General features: G+C 49.3%; 2 protein-coding genes across 3 annotated transcripts in view; one reads left to right on the top strand and one right to left on the bottom strand.

Moving 5' to 3' along the window:
• The window catches only part of NAPB (NSF attachment protein beta), a 39,625-nt gene extending 32,928 nt beyond the window's left edge, over nt 1-6,697 (bottom strand). The window contains exon 1 of one of the 2 annotated variants that reach the window (XM_024750789.1): nt 6,550-6,697. In XM_024750789.1, the coding sequence (XP_024606557.1) occupies nt 6,550-6,647 (98 nt within the window). In that variant the 5' untranslated portion in view covers nt 6,648-6,697. The remainder of the gene's footprint in view (nt 1-6,549) is intronic. The other variant, XM_024750788.1, reaches the window with a different exon arrangement.
• Nucleotides 6,698-19,368: 12,671 nt separating this feature from the next.
• Nucleotides 19,369-22,625, top strand: CSTL1 (cystatin like 1). Its single transcript, XM_024750780.1, is given in 3 exon segments — nt 19,369-19,584; nt 21,770-21,883; nt 22,542-22,625. Coding segments are annotated over 3 exon segments (414 nt in total).
• The last annotated feature ends 614 nt before the right edge of the window (nt 22,626-23,239 follow it).

Genomic DNA, 23,239 nt, shown 5'->3' with positions numbered 1-23,239 from the left:
AAGAGAAATTAATAAGGTAGAAAACAGGAAACTAGTAAAACGCATAAGTCAAAATATCAGTTGTTTAAAGAAAAAGAATCAAGACAAAACGGGGACAAGCCCTAACACATAAGTAAGAAGTAAAAAGAGGGAAATAACTGCTGAAATAACGTTTTAAAAGTCATAAAAGACTCCTTTGCACAACTCTGCAAATAAATTTTAAAACTTGGATGAAATGAATAATTTCCTTGTAAAATACAATTTACCAAAACTGACCTCAGCAGAGATAGAAAGTTTAAACATTATAAATTCCAGAGGGAAAAAAGAGAAAGTTATCAAAGAAATACCCACCAAAAAGCCCAAGATGATTTCACTGTAAGAGGATTCTATTTAAAAATCCAAAGACCAGGGCATGGGAAAAAAGAAAAACTTACAAATTCTTTTTATGACAGTACCTCTGACATGAGTGCCGTGACATCAATACTTCAATCTGAGAAAGACTATACACAAAAGAATTGTAAATAAAGGAATTTGAAGTAAAATATTTAAAAACAGAATCCCATAGTAAAAATAATACATTGCAATCCAGAGGGGTTATTCAAGGGATGCAAGCAGAGTTCAATACGAGGCTATCCATTAGTTAATATACTAATAACTAAGAAAAAAAGTCACGCTTACCTGACAGCTATTGAAAAGGCCCTCATTCAATCCCTAATGAAAACACCCATTAAAACCGAATTGGGGGGCTTCCCTGGTGGCACAGAAGTTGAGAATCTGCCTGCTAATGCAGGGGACACGGGTTCGAGCCCTGGTCTGGGAGGATCCCACACGCCGCGGAGCAACTAGGCCCGTGAGCCACAACTACCGAGCCTGCGCATCTGGAGCCTGTGCCTCGCAACAAGAGAGGCCGCGATAGCGAGAGGCCCGCGCACCGCGATGAAGAGTGGCCCCCACTTGCCACAACTAGAGAAAGCCCTCGCACAGAAACGGAGACCCAACACAGCAAAAATAAAAATAAATAAAAAGGCTGTGCTGAACTGTACGGAGGAGTTCAGGCTTTCTGAGCATCGGCTGTCCTGGACTCCTTGTATGGCGCCTCACAATAAACGCTGCCCTTTCGGTCCTATGCGAAAAAGAAAAAAAAACGAATTGGAAGATACTTCCTTACGGTGGAAAACATATTGTAACCCAAGAAAGAACTGATCTATTACTTTGTTAGATTTTAATTAAATTACCATTACTTACGATAAGCTCTATTCAAATACAGACGTGATTAACACTCTGAGATTCTATTTTCAGAGGCTCCTTACTGTGCGCTCACAAGCATCACTAACTGCTTAAGGTACGGAAGTTTTACCCACTTTATCATCTAATCAAATGAATGTAAAGTGAAAGCATAAAAATAGATTATAGAGTCGCCTTTAACTACGATGATCCTCCGTCCTGGCTGCGGGGACACTCCTACGTTATACCCGTTTTCTTGGCAACTCAAAAATATCCCAGTTTGGACATGATACTCACGGCCACTCTATAACTCACAGAAATAGGGAAATAGCTGAAAAAATTTTTAAGTAGAATTATAAATTTAAATGTTACTTACATATAAAAGATAATATTTGGAGATTGAGAATTAACTAAAATTAAGAGGTGAAAGAGAAAATGCACTGCCACATAAGCTATGTGGCAGGGTCGACAAATATTATCTAAAATTAATCAATCTGGTAGTAGAAGTATTCTAAAACTACTTAGACTTATGGCAATAACCATCAAAAGAATCAAAAAGAAAGTTAAATGGTTACTTATGCTGAGTAAGATTTGGGAGAGTGAGGACTCAGGGAAAATTTTACTTTTCAACTGAAACCCTTCTGTACTCCTTGCATTTTCCTACCATATATGGATTTACTACAAACACATATTTAAGAAAACAGAAGAAAGTGACATGAACTCCCCTGCTCTTTGTTACCTTTGCTCTTGAAACTAGACAAAAGTGTACAAGAAAACAAATCAACATCTGTAACCGCATTCACCGTAGTCCACGCGTGCCTGCCAAAGCCACGTGCTGCGGGAGGTGCTGGGCCAAAGCCACCAACTAAGGCAGACGGCCCAGGACCTTACATCCTAGAGCCACAGGCCACCACAGTCCTCCCTACTTCTTGTAAAGGACTCTGCACCTCGCAGGGCTCACAAGAATGAGAAAATATATGGTGAACACTGCAAAAATGCAGACAGAAAAAGGCCAATCTTGTGAGAGTTTATCACTTGATATACAAACTGTAACTTGACATTGACACTCAAATTAGGAAACCAAATGATTATAAGTAGCAGTAATATAGCTCTGTGCAGCTTAATAAGCATTCTGACACCTCATTCAATCCTTACAACTCTGACAAGTAAATTCTTTCCCTCTGCCCATTCATTCAAAAGCCGAAAAAACAGAAGCTGCGAATATTATTTACTTGGCCAGGGTCACCAAGCTAGTAAACTAGAATCTATATTTGGTCTTCTTACATATAATAGTATATATTATCATAGTTCATACATAATATACCTTATATAATATATAATTATTCAATATATAGGTTATTCTATTTTTTTCTTTTTTTGGGGCTGTGTTGGGTCTTTGTTGCTGCGCACAGGCTTTCTCTAATTGCGGCGAGCGGGGGCTACTCTTCGTTGCATGTGTGGGCTTCTCATTGTGGTGGTTTCTCTTGTTGCAGAGCATGGGCTCTAGGTGCATGGGCTTCAGTAGCTGTGGCGTGCGGGCTCAGTAGTTGTGGCTTGAGGGCCCTAGAGCACAGCACAGGCTCAGTAGTTGTGGCACATGGGCTTAGTTGCTCCGCAGCATGTGGGATCTTCCCGGACCAGGGCTCGAACCCGTGTCCCCTGCATTGGCAGGCGGATTCTTCACCACTGTGCCACCAAAAAGTCCTCTTATTTCTTATTACATAGGAAATAAAGAGTAAATATACATATATATTTCTTATACTATACTACCTGTCTCTGAGTAAATCTGAGCTTAATGCTTTTTTTTAAAAGTTTAATCTGCATTTGAATATCTACTGTAACTGAGGCAGACCTAAATACTTTATAAATGCTTTCACATGCCCCCACCATATTTTGGCAAAATTTAAACACAATCTTTGACAAAATAAAGCTAAGTGAAGAATACTGATAATGGCCTATAATGCTTAAGAAATATTCCCAATTTTTACAACTAGCTAAGAAATTATAAACTTATAGTTATTTCAAGATAACCCTACAGGGCCTTTCATTAAATATACTTCAACACTGCCAGATTTACAGCTCCTTATAAGCTTTGAGACTGGGGAACATTCAAGAGCACGAGAAGGAAGCATTAACCATCCAGAACATCTTCCCACAGTCTGTCTTAAGCCACTTTCTCCATGTGCGCTGGGCAGTGTACCCAGTGTGGTCTCCTATAACAAGAGAAATGCAAAGCTATCTTGCTGTCAGAGCCAGGTCGGCTAACCATCATACCAGTAGTTAAGATGCTAAATTAAAATTTGAAATTAACTACAAAGTTCAATAGCTCATCTCTGGAAACAAATGAAACCAAAACACAACTCTTTCGGTGGTAATTTTGCTATACTAAGCTCGGTCAGCAAAAGAATAAGTTTTAATTTCATTCCACAACTACAAAAACACATCACTGTTTAACTGGCAGCCAAACAGAAAGACAGACCACCACGACAGGGGCTTCTTGTGATGGCTGCATCCCTCAGCAGCTCCTTTCCTGCAGGGGGACGCGGGGAAGGAACACTGACATCTTGCAGACAAGCCTAGACTTGTGCCTTACACACAGAAGAACGCATGACTGACTTTTTCTCGGGAATACACAATGCATATTTTCATCTAATTTTACTGAAAGCAACAAAAAAGGAAGAGCTACAGAACAGTAGTGAGAATACAGTATTGCCACAAATCTAGCGTGGGTGGTGGATCAACACTGAGTGAAGGGGACCAACTTCTAACAGGTTTTAACCTGCAGCTGGGTTAATGAGTCCGTGGTGTGGAACATCTGCAGTAAAGTACACTGAGCACCTTGTGATGGCTGCCACAGCCCCAAACAGCATCACGTGCCCCTTTAAAGCACTGTCAGCTCTTAAACAGATGGGCTCGGTGGTACTGGTGATACTCATGCAGGTACGTTTTGTTAATTAAGGAGCCTGACATGAAGACAGATTACACTGTGGTTTAAATAAAGGAAAACAAGTAGATGGGAAAATTCTCAGGCTAAGGGGGTGGGGGTAGGGTGGAGTAACATATATCCCAGCTTATAAGGGTGATGACAGGGGCAAGTGATGCTAGATGTAACATCAGATTCTGAACAACTGAAACTGATACAGAATCTGTCTTCTCACTGTCACTGAGAGAGAAACTAGGCCTGGTTTTTGGCTTCAAAGAATTATGTAATGCTATTAAACCTCACAGAACTCTGAGTACCCTCTTCCCCAAGTTTTTCTGGAGCCAAGTATTACTAAAAACACAGTCTTCCATAGTATAAATAACCCTTACATGGTGCAAAGCTCTTTCAAATACTTTATTTCATTAAAAGACCAATGATACAGTCCAAAAGGTCTCCGGCTCCGAAATCCTGGCAAAGTCACTTGATCTGTCTGGCTGCTTCCTTGATAAATAACTGGGCCTGAAAATTTTGATGAAGATACTAATTAATATTTCATAATCCCCATCTTCAATGACTAAATGTTTTACAAACATATACTCACAAAACCCTCACTCACTATGAGATATACTTCTCTTACCCTCATTTCATAGCCGAGGAAACTGAGGCACAGAGGGGCTAAGGAACTTGCCCGAGGTCCCAAAGCGAGGATAATAAACTGACCTGCTGGATCCAGGTCAGACCTAGGATGCAATGACTTTCAAGCAAACTGAGTGTGAATGGTGAGGATGAAGTCTTCCTACACAGCCTGCCAATGAAACAGGTGATCAAAAGCCAAGGAGAAAAAAGACAAAAGGCCTTTTTAAAATCCCTTAAGGATTACTGATTCAAGATCTGGCATACTTTCACGAAAACAATAACGCAACACCTCTTCACAGAAAGGAGCACGCCCCTGAGAAGCATCAAGTGCTCTCCGGCTTTTTTCCTCTGCCAATTACAGATTCTCTTCCAGGGAAGCACATCTGGACTTGAAATGCTGTGCCTTTACGATCACCTCCCAGTGTGAGGTGCTATGACATTAAATTTTATATAAATAAACTGTAATTGTTTTGTGAACAACCAGAGAAAGGAGCTATTGTTTGGTGTTAGCATCAAGTATTAGGCAGTGCTCCTTATGTCTTGCCATAACTTTCAAAGGGGAACAAATTTATAATTCACTGCTACAATGCAGACCACACATCACATGAGAAATTTAGAAACCAGCTGGGATAAATGCCCCGAGAGATTTTTGAGGACAGGAACCCTTACCTTTCTGCATCTTTGCACCCTGCACTACGTGCGCTGCATGAAACCTGCATATGAGCATTTCCTGGAGATTATCAACAACGGTAAAGTATTACCAAAAGAACGAAGGTGGCAAGACTAGCAGATTCCAAACCGATTTTGTACAGAAATAAAACTGCATCTAATAATGCAACAGTTAAATACGGACCCCCGGTCCTTCTCAGAATAAAAACATGCTCTGGGTGTTGGCCGAGGACCTTTCACTTCCAAAAGGAAAAAGAGTAAACCACCACGAACTTTCTGCCTCTCTCATCCTAAACAGCTGAATCATTCACATATTCAACCGACCAGAATTCTTCCAAGGACTGTCAATGCAGGCTCTGCTTCTTGGGAAATCCGAATTTAAGACCTTCCCTAGGAGAGCACAGAAGAATTATAGGAAATGAACGGGATTCCCAAATGACGCAGACTTCGAGGAGTTGCGTTATCCCTAATCCAACAGGAGGCCCTGGGTATCACATCAATCTCCAGTGAAGAAAAGACACCAGTTTGAGAAAACGTACTCATTCCTCCCACGGATATTTATTAAACCTGTACTTGGCGCAAGGCGCACGAGCACCGGGTGGTGGAATGCGGCTGCCGCGGCCCCACCGCCAGCCCGACGCCCCCAAAAGACCGCAGGCCAGGCGCTGGGGCTGGGGGTCCGGGACCCGGCGCCTCACGCCCACACGGGTCTCCCGAGCTGCGTGGGTTCACTCGTGGCGAAATAACAAACCGGTGTGGCCGCCGCGGCGAGGGTCACGCACACCCGCGCGGCCGGTGGGACACCGCATCCGCGTTGGGGGGGGCCTCCGGGGGTCATAGGGGATCCCTGGAGGGCGCATGGGGGCCCCTGGAGCGCCGTGGGGTTCCAGGGGGTGCGTGGGGAGGGCTACGTGGGTTCCAGGGGATCCCTGGAGGGCAGGCGGGGGATGGGCGTTCTGGGGACTCCAGGGGGCGCCGAGGGGCCCTAGGGAAATCTCTGGAGGGCGTGTGAAGGTTGAGGGCCCCTGGGGCGTTCTGGGGGCCCCCAATGAAAGTGGGGGGGGCCGCCAACCAGGGACGGAGACCCCCGATCAGGGCACGCGCGGTCCGGCGCTCACCCAAAGAGCCCTCGGAGGAAGGAGTGGGAGGCCTTGACTCGCTTCTCGGCCTCCGCCATCAGTTGCACCGCCTCTCGCTCCTTCCCCGCGTTGTCCATGTCGCCAGCCGAGACCGCCGCCACAACCTTCTCTACGAGTCGGACGCGCCTCCCGCGCCTCCCGCGCCTCTCGCAGCAGCGGGCCGCGCAGCCTGTCGGGAGTTGCAGTCCAGGCCGCGCCCGGGCTGTCCTCTCGCAGCTGCGGGGCGCGGAGGCGCAGCGTGCAACCTGTCGGGAGTTGTAGTCCAGGCCGCACTCTGCGGCGGGAGCGAGCGAGGCGTCCACTACCATACCCAGAAGGCCGCAGAGTCCGCGGGCGTCGGGGGCCTCGAGGCGGGGGTCCTGACCCTCTGTAGGGCCCTCTGCGAAGGAGAACGTTAATCTTTTAAGGATGTGGGGAACGGAAAGGAGCCCGTGTCTTCCAGAGAAGACCGCCTCAAACTCAAGCATCACGTTGGATCAGGAGTCTCTGCCCAGCACGACCGTGGCCGAGGGATGGACGGGGACGCGGGGACAACGGGGTGGATGAGGACACGGCGGGTGGCAGGCTGGAAAGCTTCACTGCACGCGAATTCCGCGAGCGTGATGTAAGGCGGCCAGGGACGCAGCTGCAATAACCTTGCGATGCCCCGCCCATCCACCCTCCAGCTCCAGCAGGAGGAGGAACCACGTTTATCTTCAGAGCAAGGCATTTAAGAGGGAAACGGTTGCCCCAATATAAATTCAAAGTCGGGGCTTCCCTGGTGGCGCAGTGGTTAAGAATCTGCTCAGCCAATGCAGGGCGCACGGGTTCAAGCCCTGGTCTGGGAAGATCCCACATGCTGTGGAGCATCTAAACCTGTGGACCACAACTACTGAGCCTGTGCTCTCGAGCCCGCGAGCCACAACTACTGGAGCCCCCGTGCCTAGAGCCCATGCTCCGCAACAAGAGAAGCCACCGCAATGAGAAGCCTGTGCACCACAAGGAAGAGTAGCCCCCACTAGCCGCAACTAGAGAAAGCCCGCACGCAGCAAAGACCCAACGCAGCCAAAAATAAATTTATTTTTTAAAAAATTCAGAGTTGTTTTTCAGTCTCTGCATATTGTAACTTTCTGTCGGTCCTCCTCCTTGGTTAAAGAAGACTTGCATATACGGGATATGCGCATAATCCTCTGTTTTTACTGACTGAATTCTTTTCAATGGATGTGAGCCATTGAGCTCTCTTATTCTTTACATAATGCTGGCCATAGTGTGCAGTGGGTCTCCTGGGACACAGTTCTGCCTGCCAGGAACTTATAATCTCCTAGGAGAAGTATCCGTAGATAGACGCTACCCTGTGCCAACGATTTCCAGGCCTGTCCTGGAAGGACAGGGGGAGTTATTTTTTAACGCAAAGTCTAGGCCATTTACATTTGGTAATGCTAAAGCAGAGGTGGTGAAGCAAATATGAAAATCACTGCCAAATGAGAACTTGTGACAGTTTCAAACTATTAATAAATACACTGTGGGCACTGGCACACAAAATACATCTAAGCCAATGAAGCCTGAACTGAGAGAGCAAGGTAAGAAGGGCGAAACTCCTAAAAAGAAAGGTCACTAAAGCGTATGTCACAGAGTCCCTACAGTGCAGCCACTCTAGAGACGGAAGGAAGCCTCAGAGCCTCAGGCAGAGTTTATTAACTTTTACTACATGCATTATTCTAATTTCAAAAAGCTAACCTGGAGCAGTATTGGTGAAGAAGGAAGCAGGAAACTAGAGGAAGTAAATGCAGGAGTAAACAGAAAAGCTGCAAAAAGTGGACACGAGCAGTCGGGGAGCAGAGCAGTCTGTAGGGATTTGGTGGAGGGTCCAACTCGACAACTCCAAGTGCAGCGTGAATGTGTTGATTAAAGCAGTTCCCAAAGGATGTTCAAGAGATACTGATCCCTGAGCTCCTCGCTCTTTGTATTGGCATCGCGTGGGGCTGGAGTCTAGGAAGTGTGCGTTTAAGGAAGAACACCACTGTTTTGAAGCATGCAATTCTAGACTCTCAAATCTGTAGTCAGCGGAGAAGGAGGCAGGATGGACTGCCTTCTCTAAACCAGAACTTGCAGTGATGGGTGGCAGGGGGACATCGGGACAGTTTTGATGTTTCTGGGTATTTCGCTCAGTCTCCTCTCTCACGGGCACTCCCAGCCTTCCCCCCAGACCACACCCCTGTGGGAAAAAACTTCAAACCTTCATTGTTGTGTCAAGTGTGTGTTTTCTTCTCCTGGTGGCTGAGTGAGGGGAGGTAGCAGGGCAGAGGGACAGACCTCTCAGAATGAACACTGACCGGAGGGATGGAGGAGGGATCCTCAAAGCAGGAGGGAGGAGGAGCTGTAGTGGACCAGGGAGGGGGCGAGGCCCTGGAGTAGATCCGAAGGAGCCATGGCCCACACCTGTGCCAGCCAGGATGGTGGCCACTTAAATTTAGATCAGATAATATGAAATGAAATGTAAATTTCACCCCTCAGTCACACCACATTTCAACCGCTGAGCAGCCACATGTAGCTAGTGGCTGCCGTTATATCACTGTACAGAGTTCTAGTGGACAGCACCGGCCTGTGCATACCTTGCGTTTTGGCAGCTCTGGACACTTTGAAGAAAAGAGGAAGACGGCTTCAGAGCTTCTGAGAAGATGGAGTTGGGAAAGAGGAGCCTCACCCTGAACGAGACAGAACCAGGCAGAAGCTGCAGGCCTATGCCTGTGAGCAGGTCAGGTGACGGACACACAGGAGTAGATGGAATGTCGTGTCCACCCACCCACCTGAGAGGTGGTCTGCAAAGGCAGCCACAGGCCCTGTGACAGCTGCAGCTCTAGGAAAGGCGGGTCAGGATGCGACCCACGTGGGAATCTAGGTGTGGTGTCTGCATGTGCTCGCAGAGGGGCTGCAGCATGGGGGTCCCGTGTGGAGCCGGCACCTGCGGGGGCAGCGGGCGCCCTTGCGGCCTGCCTCAGGGTGCCTCTGACTGCTCAGTGGCCAGGCGGCAGCTGCCAGGTACAGCTCACCTAGTGTCACCCTCTGGTTCCAAAGTCAGTAGGAAACTTCTGACGGTGACTAGCACTTAATCTTCCTGTCCCTGCTGCTCCCGACTGCCAGCACCTGCAATTCTCCTGCCGGTTCTCTCTGGCCTTCCAGCCTGCTCTGATTGGATGCTGTGGGAGGCAAGGGGGAGGTAATTAACTTCATGAACAGGGGAATTCACGCCCCTTTGCCTCCTTGGGAGCAGCCCTCAATCAATGACTGTTAGAAGTTGGAGGATAAATACCCCTCTGGTCGGACAGCTGAGGAATGTTCTACACTCTCCCCCGAGGGAGTGGGAATGAGCCCCTGTTGCCAAAAGGAGAAGGTAGCTTGTTCGGCGCCCTGCATTGGCTTCCTTCCCCGCCCTGTCCCCACACCCCTACTGGTGCTGCCTAGTGGTGTCACCTGCCCACAAACTGCTCTCACTACAATCCTTGTCTCGAGGTCTGCTTCTGGGAGGACACCAGCCTGGACAGGGAGAGTGTGCGCTGAGGACCAGTAGGTGCGTTCCAGCCCCCATGCTCATTGCAAGTTCATCAGCCGAGCTTCTCACCTGTGGGTCACTGCAGACGCAGGGCTCTGGTTCCCACTTCCAACGTGGTATAAAACCACAACAGCCATATGTCACTGTCATCCCCCGTGGTCGAGGCGCTGCCTGGGTTGCCTGGCGTCTCACTCGGGGTCTCTCAGTGAGGGTGTAGCTGGAGCTGGGGTTGACTCTTCCCACTCTCCTGGTGCCGGGGGTGGGAAGACTCATGTGGCCCCTCGCAGGCTCTCTCTGGACTCACGTGGCGGCCAAAGAGCCAAAGGTGCTGGGGGCCGGCACCCAGGCAACAGCCCCATCACCTTTAACCTAGTCTCCAAAGTTTCCAGGCATCATTTCCGTTTCCCGGAAGGAAATCACTCACCTGTGTTCAAGGGGAGGGTCTCAAAGGCTTTGCAGACATGTTAAAACCTCCACAGTTAAGTTCCAGGGAGCCAGTCCCCACCCTGGTCCCCTCTGGTTGTGCTGACAAAGCTGGGAACCAGGAGCCCCCAAGCTGGGAGCCGCCCTTTCCTCCAAGGGCCCTGGAGCCCTGAGAGGCTCTGCCCCGTCTTCAGCTGCCTCCTCCAAGGACATCTCGGCCTCGCTTCCATCTGCAGCATGAGTGGCTCATTGGTAGCCAGTCAAAGCCAGGCCCCATCCACTGCTCCCCTTTAGAAAGAGGGAAAAAGGAAGCCATTCCAGAAGGCCCTTCCTCCAAAAGCATCAAAGTAACAAATTCAGGACAAGGAATATTCTCCATTCTTGTTGATGAGGTTGGGCTTCTGTACTTTTTGCAGCATTAGGATACAGTTTAATTACTTTATTTCCAGTGGTTCTTTTCATTTTCCTCAAGGACTTGCAAAACGCAAGAGCAATTGAATGGGGAGCTTCAGAGGAATCGTCGGATCTGTGTTTTTTATTACAATTGTTTTTACTTTTCGAAACAACATTTGGGTATGTATATGTTTGAGACATTTCACACCATGTCAAAATTTCTAGAAATATTCCCAAAGGCAGCTTTGTTAATATTATTTAACATTTCCTTAAGAAATTATTTTATAAAATTTAGAACAAAGAATTAGAAAAGGTAAAATTAATTTAACGCACAATGTCTGTTATAGGAAACAGAAAATCTTAAGTTAAAATAAATACTCATGAAATAATAGTACTGTTAATGTTATTCTTCTAATTAATCTATATGAAACTCTAAAACGTGTGATGCTTTTAAATATGGCAAATAGGCATAAAAACAAAGATGACACAACTTTTATTCATATGATATGTTCAAGGACCTCTCTTTTCTCTCGGCTTAATATCATTCTTTTCAAAGTATGCTTCTGAGCTACAGGCACAATGACTTAAAGGGAAAAAATAGTTTATTTCCTGGACTGTTCTGATATCCTTTCACATTATTTTTTAAATGGAATTTGTTTATTTTAATATTTATTTATTTATTTGGCTGTAGAGTCTTAGTTCCCTAACCAGGGATTGAACCCGTGACCCCTGCGTTGGGAGTGCAGTCTTAACCACTGGACCACCAGGGAAGTCCCTCCTTTCACATTATTATTTAATGCTACAATAAAGGAAATTTTAGGAAGAAAATTTCCACCCATATTTCTACCTACCTGAGACTTTCTTTTTCACAAATATGTTTTCCTATCAAATCTTTGTCTTTTACACTGCTATATTTAAAATGGATGACCAACAAGGACCTACCGTATAGCACAGGGACCTCTGTTCGATAGTATGTAACAACTTAAATGGGAAAATATATAACTAAATCACTTTGCTGTACACCTGAAACTATCATGACATTATTACTCAACTATACTCTAAGAGTTAAAAAAATAAATAAAATAAATATTTAAAATCTTTATCTTTTAAACCTACAAATATGCAGGAATTATTAGGGTGTATATTTGTATTTCGTTTGGGAAAGAAGCATTTTCTACATTGCTACAAGTCTTTGTAATTGATTGCTCATGGCTAATAGTTCACTGCACTGAATTTGACATATCCGTTCCCCATTGTGGCATAGTTGGGTTTTGTCACATTTGGCTATTACCAAAACGCTCAGGGCCATCCCAGAATACAAGAAGGGTTTTCCCAGCAGCGGTCACGTGGACTCAGCTTCTCTAGGGTGTGGTGCCGGCCGCTCTTCACACTCCGCCCCTCTGTACTGGTGACATCGGGAAACACTGGTGATGTTTGTTGTCCACGGATTCTGTGCCTGCAACTGTGCCTATTCCCTAACATTTATTTGTAACCAAAAGCAACACCCAGGGCATGTTTGCAGTCATTTGCAGACGTGTGCAGAGCAGAAGATACTGGCGTGCTCGATGCACACGAGGATAAGTCCACATGCTGGTCTCATGTTGTAAATGACTGTCCTTCTCATAGTCTATTTAGTGCCACGTTTTTCACATTTGGTACTTTCTGTTGGCGATTTTCCTATTTAAACTGGCCCCCGAGCATGGTGCTGAAGTGCTATCTAGCGTCCTCAGGGGAGAAGGCGGGCCATGCCCTCCAGAGGAAACACGTCTGTTGGATAAGCTTTGTTTAGGCACGAGTTACAGGGCTGTTGGCTGTGAGTCCCTGTTAATGAGTCAACGAGATGTCAAATAAAACGATATATTTCATATACAAGATGGTGACATACTGATGGGTGACCAGACACTCACGGGAAGCAAACCTATGTTGCCCTGGGATGGCGATGGTTCGGTCTTTGTTAATTTAGGGATTTGTGCTGACTTTACAGAACGGAACTACCTCGAGTGATGAGAATCGACTACATTAGGAGGGTATCTGGTAAAGACAATGAAATGAAGTCAGATCAGGGAATCTCTCTTTCCCACTCCTTAAAAGAAATGGATAAAGTAAAAATCTAGCAACTCTTCCTGAGAATTAAGACAGAGAAATCTCCCTGTGTCAGATCACATTGCCCCCAGCTCCACTCACCACCCATCTATGAGATGTCTGTCCTGTGGTGCTGACCTGTACGGACTCCATCAATGGGGCCCTGACCTCTGACTTCCTGTTGTGTCGGCCAAAAAGGTGCCCAGCCTGTGGTAGAGGGCAGAAGGTAAGGGACATCCCCTGACCAGGCGGCCAGCTGAGGCTCCCCTTATCCCGTAGCAAATGATGGCCCTATGCCCTGGGCTCCCTTGCCCCTGCAGCATTGTAGATAACCCCATAAATAAGCCCTCCTATTGCTAGTGTATCCTATTTACTACTGGAACCCTGACAGACACACTCCCCAACTCATTGTCTGAAGACAGTATAACCTTGAAACCCAGACCAGAAAAGGTCAGTGTGAGAAAGGACAATTTTAGGCCAGTCTCACTTAGGAACATGAACACAAAAATTTTAAACAAACATTAGCAAACACGCCATGCAAAAAAATCTTGATGGTTATGGACATAAATGTGAAATGCTAAACTTTAAAACTTTAAGAAGTTTTAAGTGAAAATACAGGAAAGAAGATTTATGACCTTGATTTCCTAAATAGACATCAAAACTGCAAACCGTAAGAGAAAAAATCGATACATTCACTCCCTTAAGATTAAAGATTTATTTTCACCAACTTTGACTCCAATGAAAAGACAAAACCACAACCCAGTAAAAGATATTTGCAGCACATTTGCCCTCAGATAATTATTATTAAGGGTAAAGAAATTCTACAAATCAATGGAAGACCAACAACCAAATAGAAAACATGGGCAAAGGACTTGAAGGACTGAAGGTACAGCAAAGTCTGGGTCCTCTTCAGCTTTTGCTGCTCATTGCCTCAGGAGGACAGCGGTTTGTTCATAGAAAACCAGAAAGACAGCAGGGAAGTAGCCAGAGGCCTGCGGGGCCTGGGTGCCTTTTCTTTGCTTTCACGATGGGGCCTGATGGCTGTTTAAGTGCTTAGGAACTGGTAAACCAACATTGATTATGGACACCGTCTGCAGAAAAGCAATGTGACAAAGGACAATGGCGTGTGACAAACCTGCCACCCTCGGTCCCCACGTAGAAGTCCCATGGAGACAGAATGCCAGCCCCTGTTACCTTCTGAGTCCCATGGTTTCTCAGCTGTCCTAGTCTGGAAAAAGCAAACGTCCTCTGGGCCTTTGGAGGTGGTGCCAGCTTCAAGCCATCTGGAGCTCTGCCTCGTCATGGCTGGCTTTCTGCTGCTGGCCTGCTCCCCGGGACCAGCAGGCCTCTCCAGCCAGGGTCAGCCACGTCCTTCTGCTACAGCGCAGGGATCAGGGCTGCCGCTGGCGGCTGGCAGTGTCCCCTGCAGCCTCTGCCGGGAGCGTGCGAGGCAGCCATCCCTCCATCCTGGGGCTGCTCCTTGCTGGGCTCTCTTTGAAGGGTTTCTGGTGGCAGGGTGAGCCTCAAATAGATTGGCATCCTGCCTGGGTTACATCCAGGTCAGCAGCCAGGCCAAATCAGGACTATATAGGGGAAAAGGAGGAGCTTATCAAACACAAACACAAACAAAACAAAACGGAAAGACAGTGGAGAGAAGAGCCCAGAGGAAGCCAGCCTGCTGTTTGCAAGGGCTCAGTTGTTCCCGCAGATAGAGGAGAAGAGGCTTGGGAGCAGACGCAGGTCCCTAAGAGTGTGACACTGTGACCCGTGTCCCAGGCCCAGGCCGGCAGTCGCAGAGGGATGGAGGGAGGGAATGGCCAGAAGCCCAGGGCCAGTCCACCTGCCTCACCTCCTCCTTCTTATTAAAACAGCTGAAGCCCTGCCCCAGGCACCATGCTGGCACTTCTGTACCTTTTATCATTTAACTTTCACAGTCAGCTTCCTATGACACCAATTTTACAGGCCCGGAAAGAGACTCAGGAGGTAAAGCAATGGCCGAGCCACAGTGGCAAGGCTGCCCCACCTTGGCCCCTGCTGGGCAATGCCCCCCTTCACAGCAGCCCAGGACACACAGTGAGACCAGACTGACCACTGACCAGCCTGGATGTCTGGACCCAGCCTGGCTGGGCAGGGGATGCTGTACCTGGCTACCTGTCCTGGAGCATGCCGGGCACCCTAGGGCATGGGTTCCCACCTGCTACATGACCTCCAGGTGCCCCCGCCACTTTGGGGAACAATGGCACCCCACTTCAGATGTCTAGTCAGAGCGTAACATGACGAGCAGAGGTTTTGACCAGGGTGATCTGTGCAGGCCCTAGAAGTGTCCTAGAAGTGTGGGGCGGGAGGCATCTTGCAGGCCTGAACCCTTACCCTGTGGGGTCTGATGCCTTCTCCAGGTAGATGGTGTCGGAATGGAGTTGAATTGTAGGACATCCAGGCAGTGTCACAGGGAGTTGCTTATTGTGGGGAAAACACCCACCTATTTGGGAACCAGAAGTGTCAGAAGGTGTGTTTAGTGGGAGTAATAAAGGAGATTCATGGGAAACAAAGACATAGTCGGGGAGAAATGGGTTTTTCCTACACAGGTGGAAAGCTGAGTTTTTCCTTTATACCGTTTTTCCCCTTTCCCGTAGAAACGTCCAGAGACCCTCCTTTTCCTAATCCCGTGGGTATGCCCAGGTTCCCTGTTTGCCCTGTTAATGGATGTGATCAGGCCACTTCCTCTGACTTCATGGACTTGCCCAGGCCGTGGGTTCCCTGGACACAGCCGTGTCTTCCCTTTTCTTCTCACTGCTGGACACCAAGGGCTCCACTGTCCCATGACTCCATGAAGCAATCAGGCCTCATACTCTCCCTTTCTATGGATTTTATCAGTCTCAATATTTTTCTCTTAATTTGTGGACAGAGGCCCCTATTCCCACCGTGTTTCATGGACATGACAGGCCCACGGTTTCCCTTTATTTTATGGACATTAAGTTGTTGCCTTCCCCCGCAGCGTGTTCCAGCTATTTCCCTTATTCCATGACCTTAACCAAGCCCCTGTTTCCCCTTCTACCGTGGACATGACCAAGACCCCAGTCTCCCCCTCAACTATGGAAACAATCCGTCCTCTGTATTTTCCCTCTGATTCATGGACGCAGCACTGCTGCCTGATTCATCTTTGTCCCATGGATGTCATCCAGCCCCTATTCTTCCCTTTCCACGGACGGGACCAGGATGCCATTTCCCCCTTAGTCCGTGATCATGCCCTGCTGCATCATTACTCCTGGGGAGAACCGTAGCCCTGCTTTTTCCTCATTGCACAGGCATGACCGGGACTCCTACTTTTCCCTTAGGTATAGAACTGATGGGGTGTCCTATTTCCTCCCATTTCCTCCTGTTTCCTCAGATGTGTTCATTCCCCTTCTCCCTTTCCTGGGACATGACCAGGGCCCCTGTCCTCCCCTTGTTCCATGGATATAATCAGCCTCCGATTTTCCCCTAGTCATAGTGTGATAGGCTAAATAACGTCCCTCCACAAGATATTCACATCCTAACCTCAGGAACCTGTGAACATAATCTTAAATGGTAAAGAAGGACTTTGCAGAAGTGATGAAGCTCCAGATCTTGAGGTGGGCAGACATCCTGGATTCTCCAGTCAGGCTCTGAGGGTCTCCCCTCTATCCTCATTAAGAGGGAGGCAGACAGGAGCAGGGAGGCCACGTGACCACAGGGGCAGAAATTGGCGTGATGAGGCCACGAGCCAAGGACGCTGGCAGCCCCCAGAAGCTGGAGGAGCCAGGGAACAGATTCTCCCCTGGAGCCTCTCGGGGAGGACAGGCCCCGCCGGCACCTTGATTCTGGTCCAGTGAAAATGACTTCAGACTTCTGGCCTCCAGAACTGCAAGAGAATATACTTCTATAGTTTTTTGTTGTTGTTTCTATTTTTTTATTTTTTTTGCGGTACGCGGGCCTCTAACCGCCACGGCCTCTCCTGTTGCGGAGCACAGGCTCCGGACGCGCAGGCCCAGCGGCCATGGCTCACGGGCCCAGCCACTTTGCGGCACATGGGATCCTCCTGGACCGGGGCACGAACCCGCGTCCCCTGCATCGGCAGGCGGACCCCCAGCCACTGCGCCACCAGGGAAGCCCAATAGTTTTAAGGCATCAAGTTGGTGGCGCTGTGTTATAGTAGGCACAGAAACGAATACACATGACCCTGTGCTCTTAATTTTCCTCTTATACCATGGGCGCTTCAGTGGGTAGAAGTGTGTTACCCCCCAAATATATGACCATGTCCTGACCCCTAGTACCTTTGAATGGGAACTGACTTGGATACAGAGTCTTTACAGATCTAATGAAGTGAAGGATGTTAAGATGAGATTATATAAGACTGATGTTCTTTTTTTTTATATATATAATTTATTTATTTATTTATGGCTACATTGGGTCTTCATTGCTGCGTGGGCTTTCTCTAGTTGTGGCAAGCGGGGGCTACTCTTCATTGCGGTGCGTGAGCTTCTCATTTCAGTGGCTTCTCTCATTGCGGAGCACAGGCTCCAGGCGCATGGGCTTTAGTAGTTGTGGCAGGCAGGCTCAGTCATTGTGGCTCACGGGCTCTAGAGTGCGGGCTCAGTAGTTGTGGCATGCAGGCTTGGTTGCTCTGTGGCAGGTGGGATCTTCCTGGACCAGGGCTCAAACCTGTGTCCCCTGCATTGGCAGGTGGAGTCTTAACCACTGTGCCACCAGGGAAGCCCCAAGACTGATGTTCTTATAAGAGAAAGATGAGACAGATTTGAGACCAAGGGAGGCAGGGGAAGCCATGTGAAGATGGAGGCACGGATTGGAGTGACACTGCCACGAGCCCAAGAACTCCGGGAGTGACACGACAAGGCTTCTTTTAGTTTTATTCTACAGACATAGCCAGGGTCTATATTTTCCTCTCATTCCATGGAAATCACCAGGGTCCCATTTTCTCTTATTATGCTACTAATCTACAGACTTTATCCACATTTCATCAATTGTCCCACTAATGTTCTTTTTCTGGAGTAGAACCCCATTCAAGATCCCACCTTAATGATTGTCTTAAAAATAGGGAGCTCTTACAGGCTTCTGGGTGCAGGTGATGGGGTTCAGGACATGCTACCCCCAAATATGGCACCTTGGCTTATGGACTGTCTTAAGCTGGAGGAGTCTGAAAAAGTGGCAGAAGCAGGAAGGTCACTCTGACCTCCCACTGGCCCTTCTTCCCTGAAGCAGGAGATAAATGTCCCAAGTGAAAGGTCCCCTCTCTGCACATGAAGATAGAGGATGTCCTGGTAACCAGAGACGGGAAGGCAGGGCCAAGGAGGCTGCTTAAACTAACTTGTTAACCCTTCCCCACTGGGCACCCCGAGCCCAACCCCTTTGTCTTGGCAACTTCACAGATTTATTGTGTCCCTATCTACAAAGTATGAAAGCTCCCTGTTCTGGTCACTTCTCTGGGTCTTCATTCTCTTGTGAAGTCTCCCACGTACATATCAAAGCCAGTAAAGTTTGTATACTTGTCTCCCGTTCACCTGCCTTCTGTCAGTTTAAGTCTTAGGCTTAGCCAGAGACCCAAAGAGGGGAGAGGACATTTCCCTTCCCTGTATGGGCAACACCTAACCTTCAGGGGTCTGCAGGATTAATCTCTGAATAAGGCCCACAGCTCATTCCTCCCTCACAGAGAGGCTGGGGTTACCTCACAAAGCTCCACTGGGGTCACACCAAGATGGTAAGAGCTAGTGCTGGGGTGCAGGCACAGTGGGATCCAGCAGGCTGAATTCTGTGGTGAGTGGGTGGCAGAGATCCAGTGTCTAGAGGAAGTATGGAATAGTGGATGGCCGGGCTGGACGGCTGGAACCCACTGTAGGTAATGTGGAATGTATCCTGTTCAGTGTCCCTGATTCCTTGCATCCCAGTTCAAACATTACCTTCTCCATGGCCTTCCCTGAGTCCCACAGATGGGCCTTCTCTGTCTGATACACCAGCTCTTCTTGCCTGTGGGGTCTGTTCTGGGGGCTTTTGTCCTCACTGGGTGTGAAGGTAACGAGAGGGTCTTCCCAGCCTTGGTGGGTGTTTAGAAATCACACTTGCCTCAATCACTGAAGAACCCAAGGGGCAAGAAAGGTGAACGAGCTGACGGCAGGTTGGGCAGCCGCGTGGGAAGACCTCCCCGGCGGGTCCTCCACTCGAGTCATGGGCAGGACCTGAAGGAAGGGGTTGGGGCCTCAGTCTCTGTTTTATGGCAGGCGGGCATCTCCTGGGGAAGCCTGTGTGGCGACGGCTGCGGGGAGAGAGGGTGAGTGGACGAGGCTGGCACCTTTCTACCTGGAAGGCCTGGTGGAGAGGAGGCTTCTGAGGCCACAGAGATGGGAGCTGGACCCTGGGGGAACCCTCTGCTGTTGCTGGCGGCCCTGGCCCTGGTGGCCAGGCTGGGTCAATTGCAACAGTGGAGCGGCTTCCAGGAGTCCACGAGCCCGAAGAATGTGAACTCCACCGTCGCCTTCTTCATGGAGACGTACAACAACAACAGCGATGACTCCTACCTGTTCCGCATGGACCAGCTGCTCTGAAGCCAGGTGCAGGTGAGAGCGGGTGAGCAGGGCCTCGTGGGCACAGGTGTGTCTCCCAGAGAGGACCAGGGGGCGCCTTCCTGGGAGCAGGGTCGTTCAGACCCAGAGCCGCCTGAGCACCGAGGTTACTCTCATTTGAACGGAAATGTCCCCGAGCTCCTCAGCTGCTCTTCCGAGGGAAGAATCGCTTTCATTCAGAAATTTGCCAGAAGGACAGCAAATGAGGATGGTCTCGTCTCCTTTATTATTCCTCTCGTTTGGCAAAACGTAAGTGTTCTCTGTAGGTTCCCCTCAGCGATAGTTTTTCCATGTCCAGGGGTGTAAACTCTGAGTCTCGATGTTCTAGCCGTGTCCTTCAGAAAGCTGGAATGACACAGAAGACCTCTAGCAGGGTCCTGTAGGAACCTGGAGGTACACGTCATCTCTCATTCTGTTTTACATATAAAGTTTCTCTGAAATACATCAGTTGAAGGATAATAGAGGAAAGAAAAGTTGTTAAAAAACCACTTTTGTTGGTCCAACCTGCCCTCAAGTTTAGATAGTAAACTATATGAGTTAGGAAAGAGGCAATAATGCATCTTTGTTCAATTAACTGGATTTGGAAAAAAAACTGACTAGGAGAAAAGGGTTCTGGCCAGAGAGAGGGATGGCAGGAACACAGAAACCAGCCAGGGTGGGGCAGGGCAGGCGGGCAGTGCTAGTGTGACACTAAGGGGCCTCACAGGGCGTGGACAGCAGCCTGTCTGCCTGAGTCACACACTCTTGGTGCAAGACGGCGGCTCGCGGCACCAAGGACATTGAGGTGACATGGCCACAAGGTGGCGGCCATCCACCAAATTCTGCCCAAGTTGGCATTTTCTCCCCCATCAGTCTTTGGGGTGAAGCTGGAACCCAAGGAGGCCAGTCATGTGGAGTTGGTCCGTTGTCACTAACAGTTAACAGAAATCATTGTTTATAAGCAAACTTTTGATGTCATACAGCTGGATTAGTGGACAGAGCGAGTGCACCCCTGGGTAGCTGGGTGACAATCGCCTGCTGCCACGTGATTGTGTCCATCTGTACCTCACAGAGGGCAGGGAGGGGATGCGGTGGCCGTCTCTGCTGGGCTCCCGGTCCCCCTTCTGGGTTTGACACCCAGCTCCTCCTAATCGTGGAGTCTTGGTCAAGCACCATCCATACTCTCCAGGCCTCAGTTTCCTGACCTGCAAAGTGGGCAGAATAAGAGTGAAGCGGCACCTGTGAAAACATTTGTATCATCACGATTATTCCTATTATTATTTAACTAACGAGCCTAACAATGAATAAGAAAACACTCTGCACTCTGAAATGTTAGTTAAATTTGTCACCAGTGTTTTAATTTCTTCACACATGCGGGCTGTGCTGAGGGTCAGTGTGAAACCTCTTGGCACCAGCCCTGCAAGCTGGATACAGCCGTCCTTCGATGGAGAGCCAGAAGCCCTGCATCCTGAGATCCTTCCAGTGGCTGCTGGGACCAGGGCAGTGGTCCTGCCCCAGGCCCCTTCCCCTGCTGCTCTGCCCTGAGGTTTTCTGGGGAGCTGTCCTCCCGGAGACCACCCCAGAGAGTGCCCAGCCTTCTCACTGGCTTGACCACTGACTTTGGGACAAGGCAGTGGGGAGGGAGGAAGAGGACAGAGGCAGAGCCCAGGGAACCGATGAGGCTCCATCCATGCATTCTGAGGACGCTTCTGCAGACTAGGGTGTACGATGGGGCTGCAGCCAAGCTGCCTCCCTGGTCCCAAGGATGCGAGGGAGACAGGTGACCTGTGGCTGCAGCGGTGGAGCCGGTGCAGAGCAGGGACCGGGCTCTGCACATGCTGGGTGCTGACCGGGGACCGCTGGGCATTCTCCAGCCAGGAGGGGAGGAGGGAATGGGGACAGAGGCTCCTGGGACTTCACTCTCCAACCCAGCTCCTCCTGGGGAGCATCAGCAATGCTTGGAGTCAAAACTAACAGCCGTTTGGGACTTCCCTGGTGGTCGGTAGGTAAGACTCTGTGCTCCCAATGCAGGGGTCCCAGGTTCGATCCCTGGTCAGGGAACTAGATCCCGGGTGCATGCCACAACTGAGTCCACATGACACAACTAAAGATCCCATGTGCCACAACTAAGACCTGGCACAGCCAAAAGAAATATTTCAAAAACAAACAAACAAACCTAATAGCCTTTGCTTCTTGGTAGCTGACGACAGGCGTGGAGTACCTAGTCACCGTGAAAATTAGCCGGACCAAGTGTAAGAGGAACAGCACGAACAACTCCTGGTGCCCCATTCAGAGCAAGAAGAAACTGCAGAAGGTATGTGCCGGCAGCTGTCTGAGAAGGCTCTCCAGCCAAGGGGGGAATAAACGTTTCACAAGGAAACATGGACAGGATGTCGGAAGCTCTGGCAGCCGCGTGGCTGGGACAGAGCGAGGACGCAGCCCCAGGGCTGCCTGATGCCACCGGTGGCGCCTGGGACTGGGAGAGGGGGAAGGGAAGCCCTCTGACTGGGTGTCTCCCCACCCTGCACTGGCACAGCCCTGGCCCCAGGCCTCCCAGCTGCTGGATGCCTCACCCACCTGGCACACTCCCCGGCCCTTAGGTGGAAGCGGCTTTACCTTCCTCGGGGACCTTGCTCTGTCTGGGCTGCACCGCTGGGTCCCTGTGGGTTGTCCAGTCACCTCCTTGCCTTCCAACCTATGTCCTCTTTCTGGTCCCTCCTGGCAGCACCTCCTGCAAGCTGGCAGGTGCAGGAGGACTGGGCAGGGTGGGGCCCAGGGTGACATTCCTGTGCTGGCTCGGCTGACCCTCTCACCCCCAGCATGTGTCAGTGAGTAGATCTGGCCTTGCCCACGTGTCAGCCCGGGTCCAGACTCCCCAGGCAGGGGCTGGTGGTGGAGGCAGGAATTTTTGTTGCCTTCAAAAAGAATATCTCCCTGAAAGCTGATTGTCCGTTTTCTTTCTCCTTCCACAGAGTTTCATTTGTGATTTTCTGGTATATACTGTGCCCTGGATGAACCATTACCAGCTGTGGAACAACTCCTGTCTGGATGCCTAGGTGCATATGTGCAAAGGTCCTTGAAGAAACGTTGGACGGTCGTGCTGTGTGCTTTGCATTGTAGAATCTGAAAGGCCCTTGAATCCCTCATCAGGATCTCGGTACACGCTCACACGTGCATGCACACTCACAGCCACCCAAACCTCACACGTGTGCACTCACGCCCACAGCCAATGGTCTTTAGGCGGCTGATGTGGTTGGAGCAGAAGGTTGTTAATCCTTTGGGGGAAGCTCATCACTTAGTTTCTACCTCCAGTCCACATCTCTGAGGCTTTTCACGAGTCAGGCACATCTTGACTCTGGCCTGAGCTTGGAGAGCCCAGGTTCTGTCCCACGCACGTACAGCTCTGTGACTGACACCTGTCTTTGTGAGTGTGTCAGGGGTCCCCACGCCCACCCTCTGGCTCAGGAATTCACTAGGAGGATTCCCAGGACCTGGCAGGTGTACAGTCGTACTCAGGGCTGTGAATTTTACAGTGAAGGATACAGGACCAAATTAGCCAAGGGAAGAGGCTCGTGGGGAGAAGTCCCTGAAACCAGGGTCCCCTCCGGGGGCAGCCACACAGGACATGCCTCATTCCTCCAGGAATTAGATAAAGTGTGTGCCAGGGAAA

This window comes from Neophocaena asiaeorientalis, unplaced genomic scaffold (genome assembly GCF_003031525.2).
Source record: "Neophocaena asiaeorientalis asiaeorientalis breed wild unplaced genomic scaffold, Neophocaena_asiaeorientalis_V1.1 scaffold567, whole genome shotgun sequence".
Taxonomy (NCBI): Eukaryota; Metazoa; Chordata; class Mammalia; order Artiodactyla; family Phocoenidae; genus Neophocaena; species Neophocaena asiaeorientalis.
This window is presented reverse-complemented; position numbering and strand designations above follow the sequence as displayed.